A 25,197-nucleotide genomic window follows, 5' to 3' on the forward strand; every position below is an offset into this window, starting at 1 on the left:
GTTCCTGCTGGTTTCAACCTTATTTGAACTGCTTTCCCTTTATGGTCTGTAAGCCTGTCTGTTGGTTTCTGAGCATTAAAGCTGTTTCCATTTAACCTGTCTGTGGTGTTTGTGCCTGGTTCACCTGCTCCGCCCCACATAACACAGCAGGTTTATTCAGCCCAAATAGCCAACCAACCATTTTTAACTTCTTACCTTCCATCAGCAGGTTGTCCATCTTTAAACTTAACAAGACCACCCTTAGACCGGTCACTCTTCATGGACACACAGCTGGGTTCAGGAGAGTCTGCTCTCTGCTGCTGCATCCTGATATGAATAAAGAAGTGAAAAAAAACATGTAGTTAACACCAAAGCTGCTTCACTGAGTCTCTGCTGTCCACCTTCAATGAGTCTCTGCTGGCCAGGCCGGAAGGGATATATAATCCGTGGAACTCCTCTAATGGGGGGATTCCAGGAGGATCCTGAACAGATGCCTGAACCACTTCAGCTGGCTCCTTTCCATGTGAAGGAGCAGCGACTCGACTCCTAGCCTCCCCCGGATGGCTGAACTCCTGACCCTATCTCTAAGGCTGAGCCCAGACACTCTGTTTTCAGCCACTTGTATCCACGGTCTTATTCTTTTGGTCACTACCCAAAGCTCATGACCATAGGTGAGGGTTGGAACGTCGACTGACCCGTAAACTGAGAGCTTCACCTTCAGGCTTAGCTCTTTCTTCACCAGGGCGGTCCGATACAACACCGGCATCACTGCTGATGCCGCACTGATCCACTTGTCGATCTCATGCTCCATCTGACCCTCACTGTGATGAAGACCCGTGAGATACTTCAACTCCTCTGATTGGGGCAGTGACTCCCCCCCCCAACCCTGAGGGGGGCAGTCCACCGTTTTCCAGCAGAGCAGCATGGCCTCAGATGTGGAGGTGCTGACGCTCATCCCTACCGCTTCACTCGGCTGCAAACTGTCCCAGAGTCTGTTGGAGGACTTCACATGTAGAGTCCAACAGAATAACATCAACCGTAAACAGCAGAGAGGAGATTCTGAGGTCCTCAAACTGGACTCTCTCCTTTCCCCAGCTGCACTTTGTCACTCTGTTCATGAAGATCACAAACAGGATCAGAGACCAGGGACAGCCCTGATGGAGCCCAACACCCACTGAAACCAGGTCTGACTTGTGAACACAGCTCTCACAGCGGTTGTATAGGGACCCAATGGCTCACAGCAGAGACCCTGGTACCCCAAACTCCCAGAGAACACCTCCCAGCCTCCTAAGCCTTCTCCAAGTCCACAAAACACATGTAGACTCGATGTGTGAACTTCCATGACCCCTCCAGTAAAAGAAATTGAAAAAGCATGTAGTTAACACCAAAGAACTGCTGCCCAGCTTCACTGAGTCTCTGCTGTCCAGCTCCTCCATAAAGCTAATTTATAATTTTATGCTGCAATCTTATATTTAATGCTCAATTCTAGCATTTTGTGTATGTCTTTCTATTTTTCTGTACTTTGTTTTTATTATGGGGGGTGGGGGTTAATTGTATGTTTTAATGTTTCTGTTTTATGTAAAGCACATTGAGTTGCCATTGTGTATGAAATGCGCTATATAAATAAAACTGCCTTGCTTCACTGAGTCTCTGCTGACCAGCTTCACTGAGTCTCTGCTGCCTCCACAGACACCCAGCCAGCTCCCAAAACATCAGCCCCCCCATGCTGAGGTCCTCCTGTCTCTTGGTCTCCTTTCTACATGGTTTTTTTGACAACTTGGTCTCCAAAGTTTCCTGCCTTCTTTCTCCTCTTTGTTTTCTCCCTCCTGACCAGCTTGGAGGGACATTTGGGAGCTGTCCCTTGAGGGGCGACTGTCATGATTCCTGTTTAAGCTCTGTTTGTGTTGTCCTGTCTGTTTCTGTCCCTGCCTTCAGTTTCAAACCCACCTGCTCACCTGCTGCCACTATGTAATTCCCTCATCAGCTCCTCACTACATATACTGCTCTCACTCATTTTCTTTCACTCTAGACACTAGATTGTGATGCTGTTCCTGTCTGTTCCTGTTCCTCTTGTTACCTGTTCCTGCTGGTTTCAACCTTATTTGAACTGCTTTCCCTTTATGGTCTGTAAGCCTGTCTGTTGGTTTCTGAGCATTAAAGCTGTTTCCATTTAACCTGTCTGTGGTGTTTGTGCCTGGTTCACCTGCTCCACCCCACATAACACAGCAGGTTTATTCAGCCCAAATAGCCAACCAACCATTTTTAACTTCTTACCTTCCATCAGCAGGTTGTCCATCTTTAAACTTAACAAGACCACCCTTAGACCGGTCACTCTTCATGGACACACAGCTGGGTTCAGGAGAGTCTGCTCTCTGCTGCTGCATCCTGATATGAATAAAGAAGTGAAAAAAAACATGTAGTTAACACCAAAGCTGCTTCACTGAGTCTCTGCTGTCCACCTTCAATGAGTCTCTGCTGGCCAGGCCGGAAGGGATATATAATCCGTGGAACTCCTCTAATGGGGGGATTCCAGGAGGATCCTGAACAGATGCCTGAACCACTTCAGCTGGCTCCTTTCCATGTGAAGGAGCAGCGACTCGACTCCTAGCCTCCCCCGGATGGCTGAACTCCTGACCCTATCTCTAAGGCTGAGCCCAGACACTCTGTTTTCAGCCACTTGTATCCACGGTCTTATTCTTTTGGTCACTACCCAAAGCTCATGACCATAGGTGAGGGTTGGAACGTCGACTGACCCGTAAACTGAGAGCTTCACCTTCAGGCTTAGCTCTTTCTTCACCAGGGCGGTCCGATACAACACCGGCATCACTGCTGATGCCGCACTGATCCACTTGTCGATCTCATGCTCCATCTGACCCTCACTGTGATGAAGACCCGTGAGATACTTCAACTCCTCTGATTGGGGCAGTGACTCCCCCCCCCAACCCTGAGGGGGGCAGTCCACCGTTTTCCAGCAGAGCAGCATGGCCTCAGATGTGGAGGTGCTGACGCTCATCCCTACCGCTTCACTCGGCTGCAAACTGTCCCAGAGTCTGTTGGAGGACTTCACATGTAGAGTCCAACAGAATAACATCAACCGTAAACAGCAGAGAGGAGATTCTGAGGTCCTCAAACTGGACTCTCTCCTTTCCCCAGCTGCACTTTGTCACTCTGTTCATGAAGATCACAAACAGGATCAGAGACCAGGGACAGCCCTGATGGAGCCCAACACCCACTGAAACCAGGTCTGACTTGTGAACACAGCTCTCACAGCGGTTGTATAGGGACCCAATGGCTCACAGCAGAGACCCTGGTACCCCAAACTCCCAGAGAACACCTCCCAGCCTCCTAAGCCTTCTCCAAGTCCACAAAACACATGTAGACTCGATGTGTGAACTTCCATGACCCCTCCAGTAAAAGAAATTGAAAAAGCATGTAGTTAACACCAAAGAACTGCTGCCCAGCTTCACTGAGTCTCTGCTGTCCAGCTCCTCCATAAAGCTAATTTATAATTTTATGCTGCAATCTTATATTTAATGCTCAATTCTAGCATTTTGTGTATGTCTTTCTATTTTTCTGTACTTTGTTTTTATTATGGGGGGTGGGGGTTAATTGTATGTTTTAATGTTTCTGTTTTATGTAAAGCACATTGAGTTGCCATTGTGTATGAAATGCGCTATATAAATAAAACTGCCTTGCTTCACTGAGTCTCTGCTGACCAGCTTCACTGAGTCTCTGCTGCCTCCACAGACACCCAGCCAGCTCCCAAAACATCAGCCCCCCCATGCTGAGGTCCTCCTGTCTCTTGGTCTCCTTTCTACATGGTTTTTTTGACAACTTGGTCTCCAAAGTTTCCTGCCTTCTTTCTCCTCTTTGTTTTCTCCCTCCTGACCAGCTTGGAGGGACATTTGGGAGCTGTCCCTTGAGGGGCGACTGTCATGATTCCTGTTTAAGCTCTGTTTGTGTTGTCCTGTCTGTTTCTGTCCCTGCCTTCAGTTTCAAACCCACCTGCTCACCTGCTGCCACTATGTAATTCCCTCATCAGCTCCTCACTACATATACTGCTCTCACTCATTTTCTTTCACTCTAGACACTAGATTGTGATGCTGTTCCTGTCTGTTCCTGTTCCTCTTGTTACCTGTTCCTGCTGGTTTCAACCTTATTTGAACTGCTTTCCCTTTATGGTCTGTAAGCCTGTCTGTTGGTTTCTGAGCATTAAAGCTGTTTCCATTTAACCTGTCTGTGGTGTTTGTGCCTGGTTCACCTGCTCCACCCCACATAACACAGCAGGTTTATTCAGCCCAAATAGCCAACCAACCATTTTTAACTTCTTACCTTCCATCAGCAGGTTGTCCATCTTTAAACTTAACAAGACCACCCTTAGACCGGTCACTCTTCATGGACACACAGCTGGGTTCAGGAGAGTCTGCTCTCTGCTGCTGCATCCTGATATGAATAAAGAAGTGAAAAAAAACATGTAGTTAACACCAAAGCTGCTTCACTGAGTCTCTGCTGTCCACCTTCAATGAGTCTCTGCTGGCCAGGCCGGAAGGGATATATAATCCGTGGAACTCCTCTAATGGGGGGATTCCAGGAGGATCCTGAACAGATGCCTGAACCACTTCAGCTGGCTCCTTTCCATGTGAAGGAGCAGCGACTCGACTCCTAGCCTCCCCCGGATGGCTGAACTCCTGACCCTATCTCTAAGGCTGAGCCCAGACACTCTGTTTTCAGCCACTTGTATCCACGGTCTTATTCTTTTGGTCACTACCCAAAGCTCATGACCATAGGTGAGGGTTGGAACGTCGACTGACCCGTAAACTGAGAGCTTCACCTTCAGGCTTAGCTCTTTCTTCACCAGGGCGGTCCGATACAACACCGGCATCACTGCTGATGCCGCACTGATCCACTTGTCGATCTCATGCTCCATCTGACCCTCACTGTGATGAAGACCCGTGAGATACTTCAACTCCTCTGATTGGGGCAGTGACTCCCCCCCCCAACCCTGAGGGGGGCAGTCCACCGTTTTCCAGCAGAGCAGCATGGCCTCAGATGTGGAGGTGCTGACGCTCATCCCTACCGCTTCACTCGGCTGCAAACTGTCCCAGAGTCTGTTGGAGGACTTCACATGTAGAGTCCAACAGAATAACATCAACCGTAAACAGCAGAGAGGAGATTCTGAGGTCCTCAAACTGGACTCTCTCCTTTCCCCAGCTGCACTTTGTCACTCTGTTCATGAAGATCACAAACAGGATCAGAGACCAGGGACAGCCCTGATGGAGCCCAACACCCACTGAAACCAGGTCTGACTTGTGAACACAGCTCTCACAGCGGTTGTATAGGGACCCAATGGCTCACAGCAGAGACCCTGGTACCCCAAACTCCCAGAGAACACCTCCCAGCCTCCTAAGCCTTCTCCAAGTCCACAAAACACATGTAGACTCGATGTGTGAACTTCCATGACCCCTCCAGTAAAAGAAATTGAAAAAGCATGTAGTTAACACCAAAGAACTGCTGCCCAGCTTCACTGAGTCTCTGCTGTCCAGCTTCACTGAGTCTCTGCTGCACAGCTTCACGGAGTCTCTGCTGTCCAGCTTCACTGAGTCTCTGCTGTCCAGCTCCTCCATAAAGCTAATTTATAATTTTATGCTGCAATCTTATATTTAATGCTCAATTCTAGCATTTTGTGTATGTCTTTCTATTTTTCTGTACTTTGTTTTTATTATGGGGGGGTGGGGGTTAATTGTATGTTTTAATGTTTCTGTTTTATGTAAAGCACATTGAGTTGCCATTGTGTATGAAATGCGCTATATAAATAAAACTGCCTTGCTTCACTGAGTCTCTGCTGACCAGCTTCACTGAGTCTCTGCTGCCTCCACAGACACCCAGCCAGCTCCCAAAACATCAGCCCCCCCATGCTGAGGTCCTCCTGTCTCTTGGTCTCCTTTCTACATGGTTTTTTTGACAACTTGGTCTCCAAAGTTTCCTGCCTTCTTTCTCCTCTTTGTTTTCTCCCTCCTGACCAGCCTGGAGGGACATTTGGGAGCTGTCCCTTGAGGGGCGACTGTCATGATTCCTGTTTAAGCTCTGTTTGTGTTGTCCTGTCTGTTTCTGTCCCTGCCTTCAGTTTCAAACCCACCTGCTCACCTGCTGCCACTGTGTAATTCCCTCATCAGCTCCTCACTACATATACTGCTCCCACTCATTTTCTTTCACTCTAGACACTAGATTGTGATGCTGTTCCTGTCTGTTCCTGTTCCTCTTGTTACCTGTTCCTGCTGGTTTCAACCTTATTTGAACTGCTTTCCCTTTATGGTCTGTAAGCCTGTCTGTTGGTTTCTGAGCATTAAAGCTGTTTCCATTTAACCTGTCTGTGGTGTTTGTGCCTGGTTCACCTGCTCCGCCCCACATAACACAGGAGGTTTATTCAGCCCAAACAGCCAACAAACCATTTTTAACTTCTTACCTTCCATCAGCAGGTTGTCCATCTTTAAACACAGGAGGAAGACGACTCATAGAGTCGTCACTCTTCATGGACACACAGCTGGGTTCAAGAGAGTCTGCTCTCTGCTGCTGCATCCTGATACTAACAAACAACAAATCAAAGAGTTTAAAAAGATGAATTTTGAGCAGACTGTCAGCAGCTGAAGTTTTAGAAGCAGAATGAAAATCAGTAAGAAGACAGTGGATGAGAAACGTTCTCCTGTTCATCAAAATGTCATCTGATGAAAGATGCTGTCTCATCTTAGTTGATTAGTTGACTAATCAGTGGTTGAGCTCTTTGTTAACTCACAAAGTTAGTAGTTCATTCTGAGTTATTGTGACTTATTATTCAGTAGTTGAGTGTCAGATGTGACAGTGAGTGTGAATAATGATGGTGGAGTGATGTGAGTGGAGAACAGTGATGGACAGTTAGAGATCCTCATCTCACCTCTGAGCTTTGGTCTGGCTGTCATGTTCCCCACACAGAGAGCTTTTAGAGGGAGGGACTCCCTCCTCTCTGTCCTCACACTGATCCATAGCAGAGAAACACCTTCACACAAACACAACAACATGCTCATTCATTACAACCAGCTGCACATCACACAGGTCTGCACTGCTGTCTAACATCCTGTCATTATTCATTCCACCACCAGATGGAGCCAAAGTAACAAACTATTTAAAGACTTTCACTCAGCTTTAATGTTTAATAACTTAGTTTCTGAATGTTCCTTTGACTTTTCATTTGCCTGATTAAATAACTGAATATCATGAATGAAAAGATGTTTTCAACAGTATTTCTGTCACCTTCTTTTAACACATTTCATAGTATATTATTATATGGCTTTTATTACCTGTTCATCACTAACCGTCCCACCTGTGAAACAAACTCTTTCTGTTGTAACTGTGGATTAGTTATTATAATAACTGTCATAATGTTTGTCAGGTTCAAGATGACTGGATGAGGTGACCTTTGATACGACCAATTAAATGAATCAAATACACAATTACTGACTTCAAGAAACAGTTTTACAAAATCAACAGTCAATCACTTTAGCCTGTTTATCTAAAGTTTAGTACAATGAATGTCATAATCTTTATATTATATGGAGAAATATTCACATTATTATTAGTAATAGTGTACCAAAGACCAATCATCAGTGTCTGTCTCAGCTCTTCCTCTTTTGTCTTCCTCTTCCTGGGTTTGTCTAAATCAATATGAAATGATGGTCTGCTTGCCTCTGATTTACTGTAACACCATAACACACTATTATATGTGAAATAACTCCAGAGTGAAGTTTGTTACTTAACATACAAGTAAAGACACATTAGCTTTTATTATTTATCCTATACTCTGTATATTTGTGCTCATTTACTTTTTATTCACAATTAATGCTCAAGGAGATACTGAGACTTACTTTACTTTGATTTTCATTTCACAAAAATGAGATCAAGCAATAATTTAGCTAAATAAAATAAAAAAGTAGGAGCCCTCTGCCCTTATTAGACAGGACTACAGCAGCATCACACACCACTGATATAAAACACATGATGAACAAACAGCATATCATATATGTATATATCTGTTCAATCACAACAGATCATATTACTGAATGCACACATAGAATAATGGTTCTTACCATTAAAGGTTCTTCTTTCTTTCTCTTTGCAGAGTCAGAGATCAGGTGTTAATAGTTCAGCTCCTTCACAGACTCGAGTCATCAGAGAGAAAGAACACAGAAAGCCTCTTCACCGTAAATATGACTTTATTCACAGGACTTTTTTTATTGCAGACGTTTCTTTCTGTTCCTTTTTTCTTTGTTTTGACTTCCTCATTGGTCTCTAGGTTACAGCTGGTACTGCTCATTTCCTGCTGAGTGATCATTTTTCACACAAACCAGACAATGCCAACTAACCTCAGAAGATTGTGAGCAGCCGTTAAAATGAGAAATGAGACAATCGATCATGAGACTTGATTTTCTTCACATGAAAGCATCAAGAGAGATGAGACGCTCCTCTGCTTCTGAAGACGGAAACTCAAGTTAAACAAGATCAATACAACAAGTAACAGCGAAACATATTTATACTAATAAATCACACAACTATACATACTATCATTTTAAAAATACACCTAACATTTATTATTATTGCTGATTTTGCAGGTTTTCCCACTTACAAAGCATGTAGAAGTCTGTAATCTTTATCATAGGTTCTCTTCAACTGTGGCCTGGAGGGATCATGGGACCACCTTCCCACGGATTCACCACCAGTAGGTAGGGCCAAAGGGGTCGGGTGCAGTGTGAGCTGGGTGACAGCCGAAGGCGGGGACCCTGACGGTCTGACCCTCGGCTGCAGAAGCTAGCTCTAGGGACGTGGAACGTCACCTCTCTGGGGGGGAAGGAGCCTGAGCTGGTGCGAGAGGTTGAGAAGTTCCGGCTAGATATAGTCGGCCTCACCTCGACGCACAGCAAGGGCTCTGGAACCAGTCTGGAACCAGTCTGGAACCAGTCTGGAACCAGTCTGGAACCAGTCTCCTCCAGAGGGGTTGGACTCTCTTCCCCTCTGGAGTTGCCACTGGTGAGAGGCGCCGGGCAGAGGTGGCAATACTTATTGCCCCCCGGCTTGGTGCCTGTATGTTGGAGTTTACCCTGGTAGACGAGAGGGTAGCCTCCCTCCGCCTTCGGGTGGGGGGACGGATCCTGACTGTTGTTTGTGCCTATGGTCCAAACAGCAGCACAGAGTATCCACCCTTCTTGGACTCCTTGGAGGGGGTGCTGGTCCCTCTGGGGATTCCCTCGTTCTGCTGGGGGACTTCAACGCCCATGTTGGCAGAGACAGTGAGACCTGGAGGGGTGTGATTGGGAGGAACGCCCCCCCGATCTGAACCCGAGCGGTGTTCTGTTATTGGACTTCTGTACTCGTCACAGGTTGTCCATAACGAACACCATGTTCAAGCATAAGGGGCGGGGGGGGTCCATATGTGCACTTGGCACCAGGACACCCTAGGCCGCAGTTCCATGATTGACTTTGTAGTCGTGTCGTCGGACTTGCGGCCGCATGTCTTGGACACTCGGGTGAAGAGAGGGGTGGAGCTGTCAGCTGATCACCACCTGGTGGTGAGTTGGCTCCGATGGTGGGGGAGGATGTCGGTCAGACCTGGCAGACCCAAACGCATTGTGAGGGTCTGCTGGGAACGTCTGGCAGAGACCCGGACATGGGAGGAGTTCGGCGAGGCTATGGAGAACCACTTCCGGACGGCTTCGAAGAGATTCTGGACCACCATCCGGCGTCTCAGGAGGGGGAAGCAGTGCGCCGTCAACACTGTATACGGTGGGGACGGTGCGCTGCTGACCTCGACTCGGGACGTTGTGGATCGGTGGAAGGAATACTTCGAAGACCTCCTCAATCCCACCGACACGCCTTCCGGTAAGGAAGCAGGGCCTGGGGTTGAGTATGGGCTCTCCTATCTCTGGGGTGGAGGTCGCCGAGGTGGTTAAAAAGCTCCTCGGTGGCAGGGCCCCGGGGGTGGATGAGATCCGCCCCGAGTTCCTCAAGGCCCTGGATGCTGTGGGGCTGTCATGGTTGACACGACTCTGCAGCGTCGCGTGGACATCGGGGGCAGTGCCTCTGGATTGGCAGACTGGGGTGGTGGTCCCTCTTTTTAAGAAGGGGGACTGGATGGTGTGTTGGCGGATCGGTGCGGCATCTGCAGTAATGCGGACTCTGCACAGATCCGTCGTGGTGAAGAGAGAGCTGAGCCGAAAGGCAAAGCTCCGGATTTACCAGTCGGTCTTGGTTCCTACCCTCACCTCTGGTCATGAGCTTTGGGTTCCTACCCTCACCTCTGGTCATGAGCTTTGGGTTCCTACCCTCACCTCTGGTCATGAGCTTTGGGTTCCTACCCTCACCTCTGGTCATGAGCTTTGGGTCGTGACCCAAAGAACAAGATGGCGGGTACAAGCGGCTGAAATGAGCTTCCTCCGTAGGCTGGCTGGGCTCTCCCTTAGAGATAGGGTGAGAAGCTCAGTTATCCGGGAGGAGCTCGGAGTAGACCCGCTGCTCCTCCACGTTGAGAGGAGCCAGATGAAGAGGCTCGGGCATCTAGTCAGGATGCCTCCCGGACGCCTCCCTGGTGAGGCGTTCAGGGCCCGTCCCACCGGTAGGAGACCCGGGACACGCTGGAGAGACTATGTCTCTCGGCTGGCCTGGGAACGCCTCGGGATCCCCCGGGAAGAGCTGGACGAAGTGGCTGGGGAGAGGGAAGTCTGGGCTTCCTGCTTAGGCTGCTGCCCCCCCGACCCGACCAGGATAAGAGGAAGAGGACGGTAACGGTAACTGCTTTTATGTCTGTTAGCTGAAGAGTTTTTAAATTCAGTCATTTTATTAAACTTCAGCTGGAATAACAATAAACTTCAACTTCAGTTTAATTGAAATATAAACTTCACACTTTTATTATTTTTCCACCAACATGCAAAAATCACACAGAACACCGATCAGATAATCAATAAACCTCTACGACCAATCACAGACCGATCAGATAATCAATAAACCTCTACGACCAATCACAGACCGATCAGATAATCAATAAACCTCTACGACCAATCACAGACTGTACACGCTGTGACATCATCAGCAGACAGAAGGTAACAAACTGAAGCTGGGGATGACATCATCATCAATCCTAATGACATCACATATTACTTAGCAGAGTGCATCATGGGATGGATGTGAGTCTGTGGTTACCACGGCGACGCTGAATCAGCAGCAACACGTCCAATCACAAAAATACTTAAAAATATTTACAGGAAAAAAAAAAATATTTCTTTAAATTAAAAATTAAACAGAAATGTCTTTTAAATCAAAACATTTAAAATAAATACATTAATAAATAATTTAATTAAAGATAAAATTATTTAAAAATGAGAAACTTTAAAAAATACAAAAATCTGAAGTCATGTGATCAAACAGCTGATTAACAACTAGAACAATAATTATTAATAATCAATAAAGTTTCAGTTTCTCTCCTCTCCTCCTCTTCCTCTCCTCTCCTCCTCTCCTCTCCTTTCCTCTCCTCCTCTCCTTTCCTCTCCTCTCCTCTCCTCTCCTCTCCTCTCCTCCTCCTCCTCTCCTCTCCTCTCCTCCTCCTCCTCTTCCTCTCCTCCTCCTCTTCTCTCCTCCTCCTCTCCTCAGTCAGACCACTCCTCCTCTCCTCTCCTCTCCTCTCCTTCTCTCCTCCTCCTGCTCTCCTCTCCTCCTCCTGCTCTCCTCTCCTCTCCTCTCCTCTCCTCTCCTCCTCTCTTCCTCCTCTCCTCCTCTCCTTTCCTCTCCTCTCCTCTCCTCCTCTTCTCTCCCCCCTCCTCTCCTCTCCTCCTCCTCTCCTCTCCTCTCCTCCTCTCCTCTCCTCCCCTCTTCCCCTCTTCTCCTCTCCTCCTCCTCCTCTCCTCCTCAGTCAGACCACTCCTGCTCCTCAGGCTCTGACTCCTCCTCTGACTCGCTGTACTCGACAGCGATGCGTCTCGACAGAATCGTGGCGACGTCGTTTCCTGCCGGCTCGCGTTTCTTCGCCTCCTCCTGCTCCCTCTGCTCCTGGACCTTCCTGAGCTGGATCCCTGTAGACCAGGACCAGGACAGACCGGGTCAGACCAGGACAGAACCGGTGCTGGACTCAGAGGAAGCTTCTCATAGGGTTGAATTATCCTCTACTAATTATTGGGGGCTACTTTTGGCTCCACAACCCCCCCCCCCCCCCCCCCATCACACTCTTTGACAACAACAAGGCGGTTATACAACAAGGCGGGGGGGGGGGGTGTCATGTGAGGGGGTGGGGGGGGTGGGGGTCATGTGACTTACCTCTGCGGATGGCGGCCAGCAGGTCACTGCGGGCGTCGTTCATCGGCACGTTCAGAACAGACGGTTTCCTGCCGTCGGTCGCCAGGGGCAACGGAGGTGTGTTTAAGGGCGGAGCCTGGCCTGTGGGCCGGGAGGGGGAGGGGGTGTAGTTAGCTGGGGGAGGGGGGGGGGGGAGGGGAGGGGCTGTAAGGGCGAGACAGGACAGCGCCACCTGGAGACCAAAAAACCAGATCACAGTGAAGACCACGTCCCGATCAATGAACCTGATCAGTGAACCTGATCGATCGTCGTTACCTTGGTTACCGGAAACAGCTGCAGGATGCAGCGGGGTTGCCATGGCAGCAGAGCGGGTGGCGCTGTTGGGGAACGCCATCTGTCCCGATGATGTCATCAGAGGGGGCGGTGGGGGGGGGGGCAGGTGGGATCTGGTGGTCACTGTAGAGGGAGAGAGGTCAAAGGTCAGAACCCCAAAAACCACATCCTGGTCCCCCCAAACACAGAACCACGTCAGTCCTGGTCCCGGGTCTTACGTGGCCTCCTTGACAGCGTTGGGCCGTCCTCCGTTCTGATTGGCCGAGCCGGCAAGCGTTGCTAGGTGATGGTGATGATGCGGCTGGTTGCGGCCCAGTGAGTGTTGCCGGGCGGTTGTCGTGGCGACAGCAGAGGATGCTGACGCGGGTCGGAGGGCGCGGTCCAACGACTGAGTCTGCCCGCTGCCTCCCGTCACCATGGTAACGTGATCCTTCCCATCATACCCCGGGACGTCGGGGTGGTGGGGGCTGCAGGGGTCGTCTGACACCCCCGATCTGTGGGGGGGGGGGGGGGGGGGCATGAATTCATTAAGCCAGCAGGGGGCGATACGAGCTAGATTTTATGTCTTTACCTGAAGTCTGACTCAGTGTTTTATAATAACTGATAATAATTGATCATGTGATCGTGAACCTGTCAGGTGACAGCGAGCCGTCAGACGTGTGGTGAGGAGACGGAGTGACCCGAGCATCAGGACGCAGCTCCTTATCGTACGCCATCAGGTTCCACTCCTGACGTCTGTTACGAGCCTTCCTCACCTGGAGGGGGGGGGGGGGGGTTAATACTGGAGTTATTAAAGGGTTAATACCGGAGTCATTAAAGGGTTAATACCGGAGCCATTAAAGGGTTAATACTGGAGTCATTAAAGGGGAGGTGTAGGAGTCATTAAAGGGGAGGTGTAGGAGTCATTAAAGGGTTAATACTGGAGTCATTAAAGGGTTAATACCGGAGCCATTAAAGGGTTAATACCGGAGTCATTAAAGGGTTAATACCGGAGCCATTAAAGGGTTAATACCGGAGTCATTAAAGGGTTAATACTGCAGTCATTAAAGGGTTAATACTGGAGTCATTAAAGGGGAGGTGTAGGAGTCATTAAAGGGTTAATACTGCAGTCATTAAAGGGTTAATACTGGAGTCATTAAAGGGGAGGTGTAGGAGTCATTAAAGGGGAGGTGTAGGAGTCATTAAAGGGTTAATACCGGAGTCATTAAAGGGTTAATACTGGAGTCATTAAAGGGTTAATACCGGAGTCATTAAAGGGTTAATACTGGAGTCATTAAAGGGGAGGTGTAGGAGTCATTAAAGGGGAGGTGTAGGAGTCATTAAAGGGGAGGTGTAGTGATGTCATCGCTCACCTTCTTCACCTCCCGTCCTGAAGACTCCTCCACATGTTTCTGCTCCTGCACACAAACACACATGATATACACACACAGATCAATAATCAGTAAACACAGACTGGTCAACCTCCAGATCAATAATCAATAACTACAGACTGGTCAACCTCCAGATCAATAATCGATAACTGAAGCTACTGATCACCTTCTGTCGTCTCTTCTCTTTGCGTTTGTTCTCGGTGGCCTGAAGCATCTTTTCTCTCCACAGACTGAAGAAGTACGACGGATCGGTGTAGAACTTCAGCCCGTCCTTCTGATCGTCCCTGAACGCAACAGACAGTTTATTATTATAGTCCTCGAACGCAACACAAGTTTATTATTATAGTCCCTGAACGCAACACACAGTTTATTATTATAGTCCCTGAACGCAACACACAGTTTATTATTATAGTCCTCGAACGCAACACACAGTTTATTATTATAGTCCCTGAACGCAACACACAGTTTATTATTATAGTCCCTGAACGCAACACACAGTTTATTACGATCGTCCCTGAACGCAACACACAGTTTATTACGATCGTCCCTGAACGCAACACACAGTTTATTACTATCGTCCCTGAACGCAACACACAGTTTATTATTATAGTCCCTGAACGCAACACACAGTTTATTACGATCGTCCCTGAACGCAACACACAGTTTATTATTATAGTCCTCGAACGCAACACACAGTTTATTATTATAGTCCCTGAACGCAACACACAGTTTATTATTATAGTCCCTGAATGCAACACAACATGTTTATTATTACAGTCCCTGAACGCAACACACAGTTTATTAATATAGTCCCTGAACGCAACACACAGTTTATTACGATCGTTCCTGAACGCAACACACAGTTTATTACGATTGTCCCTGAACGCAACACACAGTTTATTACGATCGTCCCTGAACGCAACACACAGTTTATTATTATAGTCCCTGAACGCAACACACAGATTATTACGATCGTCCCTGAACGCAACACACAGTTTATTATTATAGTCCTCGAACGCAACACACAGTTTATTATTATAGTCCCTGAACGCAACACACAGATTATTACGATCGTCCCTGAACGCAACACACAGTTTATTATTATAGTCCCTGAACGCAACACACAGTTTATTACTATAAAGTTTTGATAAAGTGTTGTGCTTATAATACACTTCATAATAAACCTGTAGGGGGTCAGGATGTTGGGGGGGGGGGGGGCTGACTAACCTGTAGGGGGTCAGGATGTTGAGGGGGGGGGGCTTGTCGCAGCGGTGGTACATCTCTAGAACCGGGTTCAGGATGGAGCTGCGTGACACCACCTGCTGGTCCTGGATGGTACTGCTCCTGAAGGCCTTCCTCATGTTGATGTCCTGCAGAGACACTGGGGGGGGGGGGGGGGGGGGGGCAGTAATATTAATGAGGGGGGGCAGTAATGATGGGGGGGGGGGGGGTAGTAGTGATGAGGGGGGGGGCAGTACCTTCCTCCACAGTAGAGTCCAGCTGTGTCACCTTCACTGCCAGCAGGTCGACTCTCTCCTGCAAGCTGCTCATTCTGACGTAGAAACAGTTCGCCTCCGAGAAGAGTTCCCCAAAGATGTCCTCCGCATGGCGACCTGCACACACACAGAGAACAGGGTTTGGGGTAGAACCAGAGAACAGGGTTTGGGGTAGAACCAAAGAACATGGTTAGAGCCAGAGAACAGGGTTTGGGGTAGAACCAAAGACCCATGGTTAGAGCCAGAGAACAGGGTTTGGGGTAGAACCAAAGACCATGGTTAGAGCCAGAGAACAGAGTTAGGGGTAGAACCAGAGAACAGGGTTTGGGGTAGAACCAGAGAACAGGGTTAGGGGTAGAACCAAAGACCATGGTTAGAGCCAGAGAACAGAGTTAGGGGTAGAACCAGAGAACAGGGTTAGGGGTAGAACCAGAGAACAGAGTTAGGGGTAGAACCAGAGAACAGGGCTAGGGGTACAACCAGAATAACAGGGTTTGGGGAGGAACCAGAGAACATGGTTAGGGGTAGAACCAGAGAACAGAGTTAGGGGTAGAACCAGAGAACATGGTTTGGGGTAGAACCAGAGAACAGGGTTTGGGGTAGAACCAGAGAACAAAGTTAGGGGTAGAACCAAAGACCATGGTTAGAGCCAGAGAACAGGGCTAGGGGTACAACCAGAATAACAGGGTTTGGGGAGGAACCAGAGAACATGGTTAGGGGTAGAACCAGAGAACAGGGTTTGGGGTAGAACCAGAGAACATGGTTAGGGGTAGAACCAGAGAACAGGGTTAGGGGTAGAACCAGACTAACAGAGTTAGGGGTAGAACCAGAGTAACAGGGTTTGGGGTAGAACCAGAGAACAGGGTTAGGGGTAGAACCAGAGAACAGGGTTTGGGGTAGAACCAGAGAACAGGGTTAGGGGTAGAACCAGAGTAACAGAGTTAGGGGTAGAACCAGAGAACAGGGTTTGGGGTAGAACCAGAGAACAGGGTTAGGGGTAGAACCAGAGAACAGGGTTTGGGGTAGAACCAGAGAACAGGGTTAGGGGTAGAACCAGAGTAACAGAGTTAGGGGTAGAACCAGAGTAACAGAGTTAGGGGTAGAACCAGAGAACAGGGTTTGGGGTAGAACCAGAGAACAGGGTTAGGGGTAGAACCAGAGTAACAGAGTTAGGGGTAGAACCAGAGAACAGGGTTTGGGGTAGAACCAGAGTAACAGGGTTAGGGGTAGAACCAGAGAACAGGGTCTGGGGTAGAACCAGAGAACAGAGTTAGGGGTAGAACCAGAGAACAGAGTTAGGGGTAGAACCAGAGAACAGGGTTTGGGGTAGAACCAGAGAACAGGGTCTGGGGTAGAACCAGAGGACAAGGTTAGAACCAGAGAACAGGGTTAGGGGTAGAACCAGAGAACAGGTTTAGGGGTAGAACCGGAGAACAGGCTTAGGGGTAGAACCAGAGAACAGAGATAGGGGTAGAACCAGAGAACAGGATCTGGGTTAGAACCAGAGAACAGGGTTTGGGGTAGAACCAGAGTAACAGGGTTTGGGGAGGAACCAGAGAACAGGGGTAGAACCGGAGAACAGGCTTAGAACGTGCGGTACTCACTGAGTCCTCCCAGCTGCTTGATGACGGCGGCCAGCGTGCTGTTGGTGACACACTCCAGCTCACTGGCGACTCCGTCCGGCAGAGCACCGCGGCACAAGAACCGAGGTTCTATGATCCGTTTCACCAGCGGCATGGTTCCCCTGCAGAGAACACACAGACCGTTACTCTGCTGACCCCTGACCCCTGACCCCTGACCCTGACCCCTGACCCGCTGCCCTCTACCTGCCACCAGCTGATTGACAGGTCTGTCAGCCAATCACACGCAGCTGCTGGAATGTCCTGAGGAACAGAAGTGTGTGATTATGTATGTGTGTGTGTGTGTGTGAGAGTGTGTGTGTGTGTGTCTGAGTGTGTGTGTGTGTGTGAGAGTGTGTGTTACTGTGTGTGTGTCAGAGTGTGTGTGTAAGTATGTGTTACTGTGTGTGTGTGTGAGTGTGTGTGTGCCCAGCAGTCTAAGGGCATCGCCATGGTAACACAGCCAGCCTGTTACATCATGCTCTGCTTCCCACTGTAGAACATGTTACTGTTGCTAGGAGACGGGGGGGGGGGGGGGGGGTTAACCCTAACCCTGCCAGTTAGACCTCCTACCTGCCCTCCTTAACCCTAACCCTGCCAGTTAGACCCCCCTCCTTAACCCTAACCCTGCCAGTTAGACCCCCCTCCTTAACCCTAACCCTGCCAGTTAGACCCCCCACCTGCCCTCCTTAACCCTAACCCTGCCAGTTAGACCCCCTACCTGCCCTCCTTAACCCTAACCCTGCCAGTTAGACCCCCCACCTGCCCTCCTTAACCCTAACCCTGCCAGTTAGACCCCCTACCTTAACCCTAACCCTGCCAGTTAGACCCCCTACCTGCCCTCCTTAACCCTAACCCTGCCAGTTAGACCCCCCACCTGCCCTCCTTAACCCTAACCCTGCCAGTTAGACCCCCTACCTGCCCTCCTTAACCCTAACCCTGCCAGTTAGACCCCCCCACCTGCCCTCCTTAACCCTAACCCTGCCAGTTAGACCCCCCACCTGCCCTCCTTAACCCTAACCCTGCCAGTTAGACCCCCCACCTGCCCTCCTTAACCCTAACCCTGCCAGTTAGACCCCCTACCTGCCCTCCTTAACCCTAACCCTGCCAGTTAGACCCCCTACCTGCCCACCTTAACCCTAACCCTGCCGGTTAGACCCCCCACCTGCCCTCCTTAACCCTAACCCTGCCAGTTAGACCCCCTACCTGCCCTCCTTAACCCTAACCCTGCCAGTTAGACCCCCTACCTGCCCTCCTTAACCCTAACCCTGCCAGTTAGACCCCCCACCTGCCCTCCTCAACCCTAACCCTGCCAGTTAGACCCCCTACCTGCCCCCCTTAACCCTAACCCTGCCAGTTAGACCCCCTACCTGCCCCCCTTAACCCTAACCCTGCCAGTTAGACCCCCCTCCTCAACCCTAACCCTGCCAGTTAGACCCCCTACCTGCCCCCCTTAACCCTAACCCTGCCAGTTAGACCCCCTACCTGCCCTAACCCTGCCAGTTAGACCCCCTACCTGCCCTCCTTAACCCTAACCCTGCCAGTTAGACCCCCCTCCTTAACCCTAACCCTGCCAGTTAGACCCCCTACCTGCCCTCCTTAACCCTAACCCTGCCAGTTAGACCCCCCACCTGCCCTCCTTAACCCTAACCCTGCCAGTTAGACCCCCTACCTGCCCTAACCCTGCCAGTTAGACCCCCCACCTGCCCTCCTTAACCCTAACCCTGCCAGTTAGACCCCCTACCTGCCCTCCTTAACCCTAACCCTGCCAGTTAGACCCCCCACCTCAACCCTAACCCTGCCAGTTAGACCCCCTACCTGCCCCCCTTAACCCTAACCCTGCCAGTTAGACCCCCTACCTGCCCTAACCCTGCCAGTTAGACCCCCTACCTGCCCTCCTTAACCCTAACCCTGCCAGTTAGACCCCCCTCCTCAACCCTAACCCTGCCAGTTAGACCCCCTACCTGCCCCCCTTAACCCTAACCCTGCCAGTTAGACCCCCTACCTGCCCTAACCCTGCCAGTTAGACCCCCTACCTGCCCTCCTTAACCCTAACCCTGCCAGTTAGACCCCCTACCTGCCCTAACCCTGCCAGTTAGACCCCCCACCTGCCCTCCTTAACCCTAACCCTGCCAGTTAGACCCCCTACCTGCCCTCCTTAACCCTAACCCTGCCAGTTAGACCCCCCACCTGCCCTCCTTAACCCTAACCCTGCCAGTTAGACCCCCTACCTGCCCTCCTTAACCCTAACCCTGCCAGTTAGACCCCCTACCTGCCCTCCTTAACCCTAACCCTGCCAGTTAGACCCCCCACCTGCCCTCCTTAACCCTAACCCTGCCAGTTAGACCCCCCTACCTGCCCTCCTTAACCCTAACCCTGCCAGTTAGACCCCCCACCTCAACCCTAACCCTGCCAGTTAGACCCCCTACCTGCCCCCCTTAACCCTAACCCTGCCAGTTAGACCCCCCTCCTCAACCCTAACCCTGCCAGTTAGACCCCCTACCTGCCCTAACCCTGCCAGTTAGACCCCCCACCTGCCCTCCTTAACCCTAACCCTGCCAGTTAGACCCCTACCTGCCCTCCTTAACCCTAACCCTGCCAGTTAGACCCCCTCCTTAACCCTAACCCTGCCAGTTAGACCCCCCACCTGCCCTCCTTAACCCTAACCCTGCCAGTTAGACCCCCCACCTGCCCTCCTTAACCCTAACCCTGCCAGTTAGACCCCCTACCTGCCCTCCTTAACCCTAACCCTGCCAGTTAGACCCCCCACCTGCCCTCCTTAACCCTAACCCTGCCAGTTAGACCCCTACCTGCCCTCCTTAACCCTAACCCTGCCAGTTAGACCCCCCACCTACCCTCCTTAACCCTAACCCTGCCAGTTAGACCCCCTACCTGCCCTAACCCTGCCAGTTAGACCCCCCACCTGCCCTCCTTAACCCTAACCCTGCCAGTTAGACCCCCTACCTGCCCCCCTTAACCCTAACCCTGCCAGTTAGACCCCCCACCTCAACCCTAACCCTGCCAGTTAGACCCCCCACCTGCCCTCCTTAACCCTAACCCTGCCAGTTAGACCCCCCACCTCAACCCTAACCCTGCCAGTTAGACCCCCTACCTGCCCCCCTTAACCCTAACCCTGCCAGTTAGACCCCCCTCCTCAACCCTAACCCTGCCAGTTAGACCCCCTACCTGCCCTAACCCTGCCAGTTAGACCCCCTACCTGCCCTCCTTAACCCTAACCCTGCCAGTTAGACCCCCCTCCTCAACCCTAACCCTGCCAGTTAGACCCCCTACCTGCCCCCCTTAACCCTAACCCTGCCAGTTAGACCCCCTACCTGCCCCCCTTAACCCTAACCCTGCCAGTTAGACCCCCCTCCTCAACCCTAACCCTGCCAGTTAGACCCCCTACCTGCCCCCCTTAACCCTAACCCTGCCAGTTAGACCCCCTACCTGCCCTAACCCTGCCAGTTAGACCCCCTACCTGCCCTCCTTAACCCTAACCCTGCCAGTTAGACCCCCTACCTGCCCTAACCCTGCCAGTTAGACCCCCTACCTGCCCTCCTTAACCCTAACCCTGCCAGTTAGACCCCCCACCTCAACCCTAACCCTGCCAGTTAGACCCCCTACCTGCCCCCCTTAACCCTAACCCTGCCAGTTAGACCCCCTACCTGCCCTAACCCTGCCAGTTAGACCCCCTACCTGCCCTCCTTAACCCTAACCCTGCCAGTTAGACCCCCTACCTGCCCTAACCCTGCCAGTTAGACCCCCCACCTGCCCTCCTTAACCCTAACCCTGCCAGTTAGACCCCCTACCTGCCCTAACCCTGCCAGTTAGACCCCCCACCTGCCCTCCTTAACCCTAACCCTGCCAGTTAGACCCCCTACCTGCCCTCCTTAACCCTAACCCTGCCAGTTAGACCCCCCACCTCAACCCTAACCCTGCCAGTTAGACCCCCTACCTGCCCCCCTTAACCCTAACCCTGCCAGTTAGACCCCCCTCCTCAACCCTAACCCTGCCAGTTAGACCCCCTACCTGCCCTAACCCTGCCAGTTAGACCCCCTACCTGCCCTCCTTAACCCTAACCCTGCCAGTTAGACCCCCCTCCTCAACCCTAACCCTGCCAGTTAGACCCCCTACCTGCCCCCCTTAACCCTAACCCTGCCAGTTAGACCCCCTACCTGCCCTAACCCTGCCAGTTAGACCCCCTACCTGCCCTCCTTAACCCTAACCCTGCCAGTTAGACCCCCTACCTGCCCTAACCCTGCCAGTTAGACCCCCCACCTGCCCTCCTTAACCCTAACCCTGCCAGTTAGACCCCCTACCTGCCCTCCTTAACCCTAACCCTGCCAGTTAGACCCCCCACCTGCCCTCCTTAACCCTAACCCTGCCAGTTAGACCCCCCTCCTTAACCCTAACCCTGCCAGTTAGACCCCCTCCTTAACCCTAACCCTGCCAGTTAGACCCCCCTCCTTAACCCTAACCCTGCCAGTTAGACCCCCCTCCTTAACCCTAACCCTGCCAGTTAGACCCCCCTCCTTAACCCTAACCCTGCCAGTTAGACCCCCCTCCTTAACCCTAACCCTGCCAGTTAGGCCCCCCTCCTGCCCTCTTTAACCCTAACCCTGCCAGTTAGACCCCCCACCTGCCCTCCTTAACCCTAACCCTGCCAGTTAGACCCCCTACCTGCCCTCCTTAACCCTAACCCTGCCAGTTAGACCCCCCTCCTTAACCCTAACCCTGCCAGTTAGACCCCCCTCCTTAACCCTAACCCTGCCAGTTAGACCCCCTACCTGCCCTCCTTAACCCTAACCCTGCCAGTTAGACCCCCTACCTGCCCCTCCTTAACCCTAACCCTGCCAGTTAGACCCCCCTCCTTAACCCTAACCCTGCCAGTTAGACCCCCCACCTGCCCTCCTTAACCCTAACCCTGCCAGTTAGACCCCCTACCTGCCCCTCCTTAACCCTAACCCTGCCAGTTAGACCCCCCTCCTTAACCCTAACCCTGCCAGTTAGACCCCCCACCTGCCCTCCTTAACCCTAACCCTGCCAGTTAGACCCCCTACCTGCCCCTCCTTAACCCTAACCCTGCCAGTTAGACCCCCCTCCTTAACCCTAACCCTGCCAGTTAGACCCCCCTCCTGCCCTCCTTAACCCTAACCCTGCCAGTTAGACCCCCTACCTGCCCTCCTTAACCCTAACCCTGCCAGTTAGACCCCCCCTCCTTAACCCTAACCCTGCCAGTTAGACCCCCCTCCTTAACCCTAACCCTGCCAGTTAGACCCCCCACCTGCCCTCCTTAACCCTAACCCTGCCAGTTAGACCCCCTACCTGCCCTAACCCTATCCTGGTACACACCTAGGGTTAGGGTTTGGGGGGTGGGGGGGTTGGGGGTAACCCTATCCTAACCCTAACCCTCCAGTCTGGACTACTGGAACTCTCTCCTCTTTGGTCTTCCTCTGAAATCTCTCCACAAACTCCAACTGGTCCAGAAGCAGCCGCTCGTATCATAACCAGAACTCCCCCCCCCCAACCCTACTCCCCCCCCCCCCCCCCCCCCCCCGAACCTTGGCTCCATCATATCTCTCTGAACTTATTCACATCTACACACCTTCCTGAACTCTCTGATCCTCCTCTGCCAACCAGCTCTCTGCTCCATCTGCCACCCTAACCCCATTGGGTCAAGAGCCTTCAGCCGATCAGACCCCCCCACCCCCCGACCCTAAGTCTAACCCCCCCCCCCAACCCTAACCCCCCGCCTCAGGAACTCTCTCCCACCAGACATTCACACTTCTCACACTGACTCCATACACATCCATATTTATTATCTTTGTAAAATGATAACAACTCACATCACATTCATGTTGTTTCATGTGTTGTAAAGCGCCTTTAAATGAAATGCATTATTATTATTATCATCACATTGTTCACACATCACGTGCACAATTATATTTCTCTCACACACACACACACACACACACACACACAGACACTCACATACATTGCTATGCAGACGTGACTATATGATGTAATGCTTATAGTGTGTGTATATGTGTATGTGTGTGTGTGTGTGTGTGTGTGCATGTGTGTGTGGATGTGTGTGCACATACACCTGCTGACACTATCGATCCATCGATCAGCTGATCCATCGATCAGCGCATATCAGAGATGCTGTCTGGCCGCGGATGACGTCATGCCCAGGCCGGGTGACTGACAGCTCTGATCAGTGTCTGCGTGAAGCTGTGGAGGCACGTGACCGATCGATAACACACCGCGTTACAAACCGATAAAGAGCCGATGACAGATCGATCAGACTCACCGCGGCTGAGGACGATCCGGTGTCCGCTGAGTCCTGCTGAGGCTCCTCTGACCGGGATGATGCTGAGAGAGGAGGAGGAGGAGGAGGAAGAGCAGGAGGAGGAGGAGGAGGAAGAGGAGCCAATCTGCTTCTCCTCCTGACGCCTCATCGGAGCTGCTCGGCTTCTGTCGGGAAGCTTCGGCCCGAAAACACGAGAACCGCTCAAATCTAAACATATAATAATAATAATTATACAATAATACTACAAACAAGTACTCAGATACAATACTGCAGTAAAAGTACTGCAGTATTATAGTGATGTAGTATGGAGTATAACAGTAAAAGTACTGCAGTATTATAGTGATGTAGTATGCAGTATTACAGTAAAAGTACTGCAGTATTATAGTGATGTAGTATGCAGTATTACAGTAAAAGTACTGCAGTATTATAGTGATGTAGTATGCAGTATTACAGTAAAAGTACTGCAGTATTATAGTGATGTAGTATGCAGTATTACAGTAAAAGTACTGCAGTATTATAGTGATGTAGTATGCAGTATTACAGTAAAAGTACTGCAGTATTATAGTGATGTAGTATGCAGTACTACAGTAAAAGTACTGCAGTATTATAGTGATGTAGTATGCAGTACTACAGTAAAAGTACTGCAGTATTATAGTGGTGTAGTATGCAGTATTACAGTAAAAGTACTGCAGTATTATAGTGATGTAGTATGCAGTATTACAGTAAAAGTACTGCAGTATTATAGTGATGTAGTATGCAGTATTACAGTAAAAGTACTGCAGTATTATAGTGATGTAGTATGCAGTATTACAGTAAAAGTACTGCAGTATTATAGTGATGTAGTATGCAGTATTACAGTAAAAGTACTGCAGTATTATAGTGATGTAGTATGCAGTATTACAGTAAAAGTACTGCAGTATTATAGTGATGTAGTATGCAGTATTACAGTAAAAGTACTGCAGTATTACAGTAAAAGTACTGCAGTATTATAGTGATGTAGTATGCAGTATTACAGTAAAAGTACTGCAGTATTATAGTGATGTAGTATGCAGTATTACAGTAAAAGTACTGCAGTACTATAGTGATGTAGTATGCAGTATTACAGTAAAAGTACTGCAGTATTATAGTGATGTAGTATGCAGTATTACAGTAAAAGTACTGCAGTATTATAGTGATGTAGTATGCAGTATTACAGTAAAAGTACTGCAGTATTATAGTGATGTAGTATGCAGTATTACAGTAAAAGTACTGCAGTATTATGAGTGATGTAGTATGCAGTATTACAGTAAAAGTACTGCAGTATTATAGTGATGTAGTATGCAGTATTACAGTAAAAGTACTGCAGTATTATAGTGATGTAGTATGCAGTATTACAGTAAAAGTACTGCAGTATTACAGTAACAGTAGTGATATATTATTATGACATCATTGTTAGAGCAGCATGTTACTGTTGCTAGTTTAGTCCAGTGGTTCCCAACCTAAGGCTGGGGCCCCTCCAAAGGGTCAGCAGATAAATGTGGGAGGGGTTGGTTAACAGATCTTACCTCTCATCTGTGTTTGTGTGTTTCCTGTTGATTTGAACTTTGACCTAAAGGTGACAGTTTGTACAGGTGAGAGGAAGCAGAGGGGCTGATGGGATATGTAGTTCAACACTGAGAGAAAAGACGAGACCGCTGCTGCTTTGTTTTAATCATCAGATTTTATTACAACAATGATTGACAGGTGAGTCACAGGCTAACGGGCCAATCACAGGAGAGGTGGGAGGGGCCACAGTGTGCTGG

The 25,197-nt window shown here is 50.1% G+C and overlaps 1 protein-coding gene and 1 pseudogene across 1 annotated transcript in view; both read right to left on the reverse strand.

Moving 5' to 3' along the window:
* Positions 1–6,996, reverse strand: part of LOC128378879 (NLR family CARD domain-containing protein 3-like) — a 47,377-nt gene extending 40,381 nt beyond the window's left edge. Inside the window, exons 1-2 of the mRNA XM_053338455.1 lie at positions 6,908–6,996; positions 4,312–4,422 (exon numbers count right to left, since the gene is read on the reverse strand). Of these exons, the coding sequence (XP_053194430.1) occupies positions 4,312–4,422; positions 6,908–6,996 (200 nt within the window). The remainder of the gene's footprint in view (positions 1–4,311; positions 4,423–6,907) is intronic.
* A 4,905-nt stretch (positions 6,997–11,901) lies between these two features.
* On the reverse strand, positions 11,902–17,221 carry LOC128378925 (actin-binding protein WASF3-like; annotated as a pseudogene).
* Between the last annotated feature and the right edge of the window lie 7,976 nt (positions 17,222–25,197).

Source organism: Scomber japonicus, chromosome 2, assembly GCF_027409825.1.
Source record: "Scomber japonicus isolate fScoJap1 chromosome 2, fScoJap1.pri, whole genome shotgun sequence".
In the NCBI taxonomy this organism is placed as follows: Eukaryota; Metazoa; Chordata; class Actinopteri; order Scombriformes; family Scombridae; genus Scomber; species Scomber japonicus.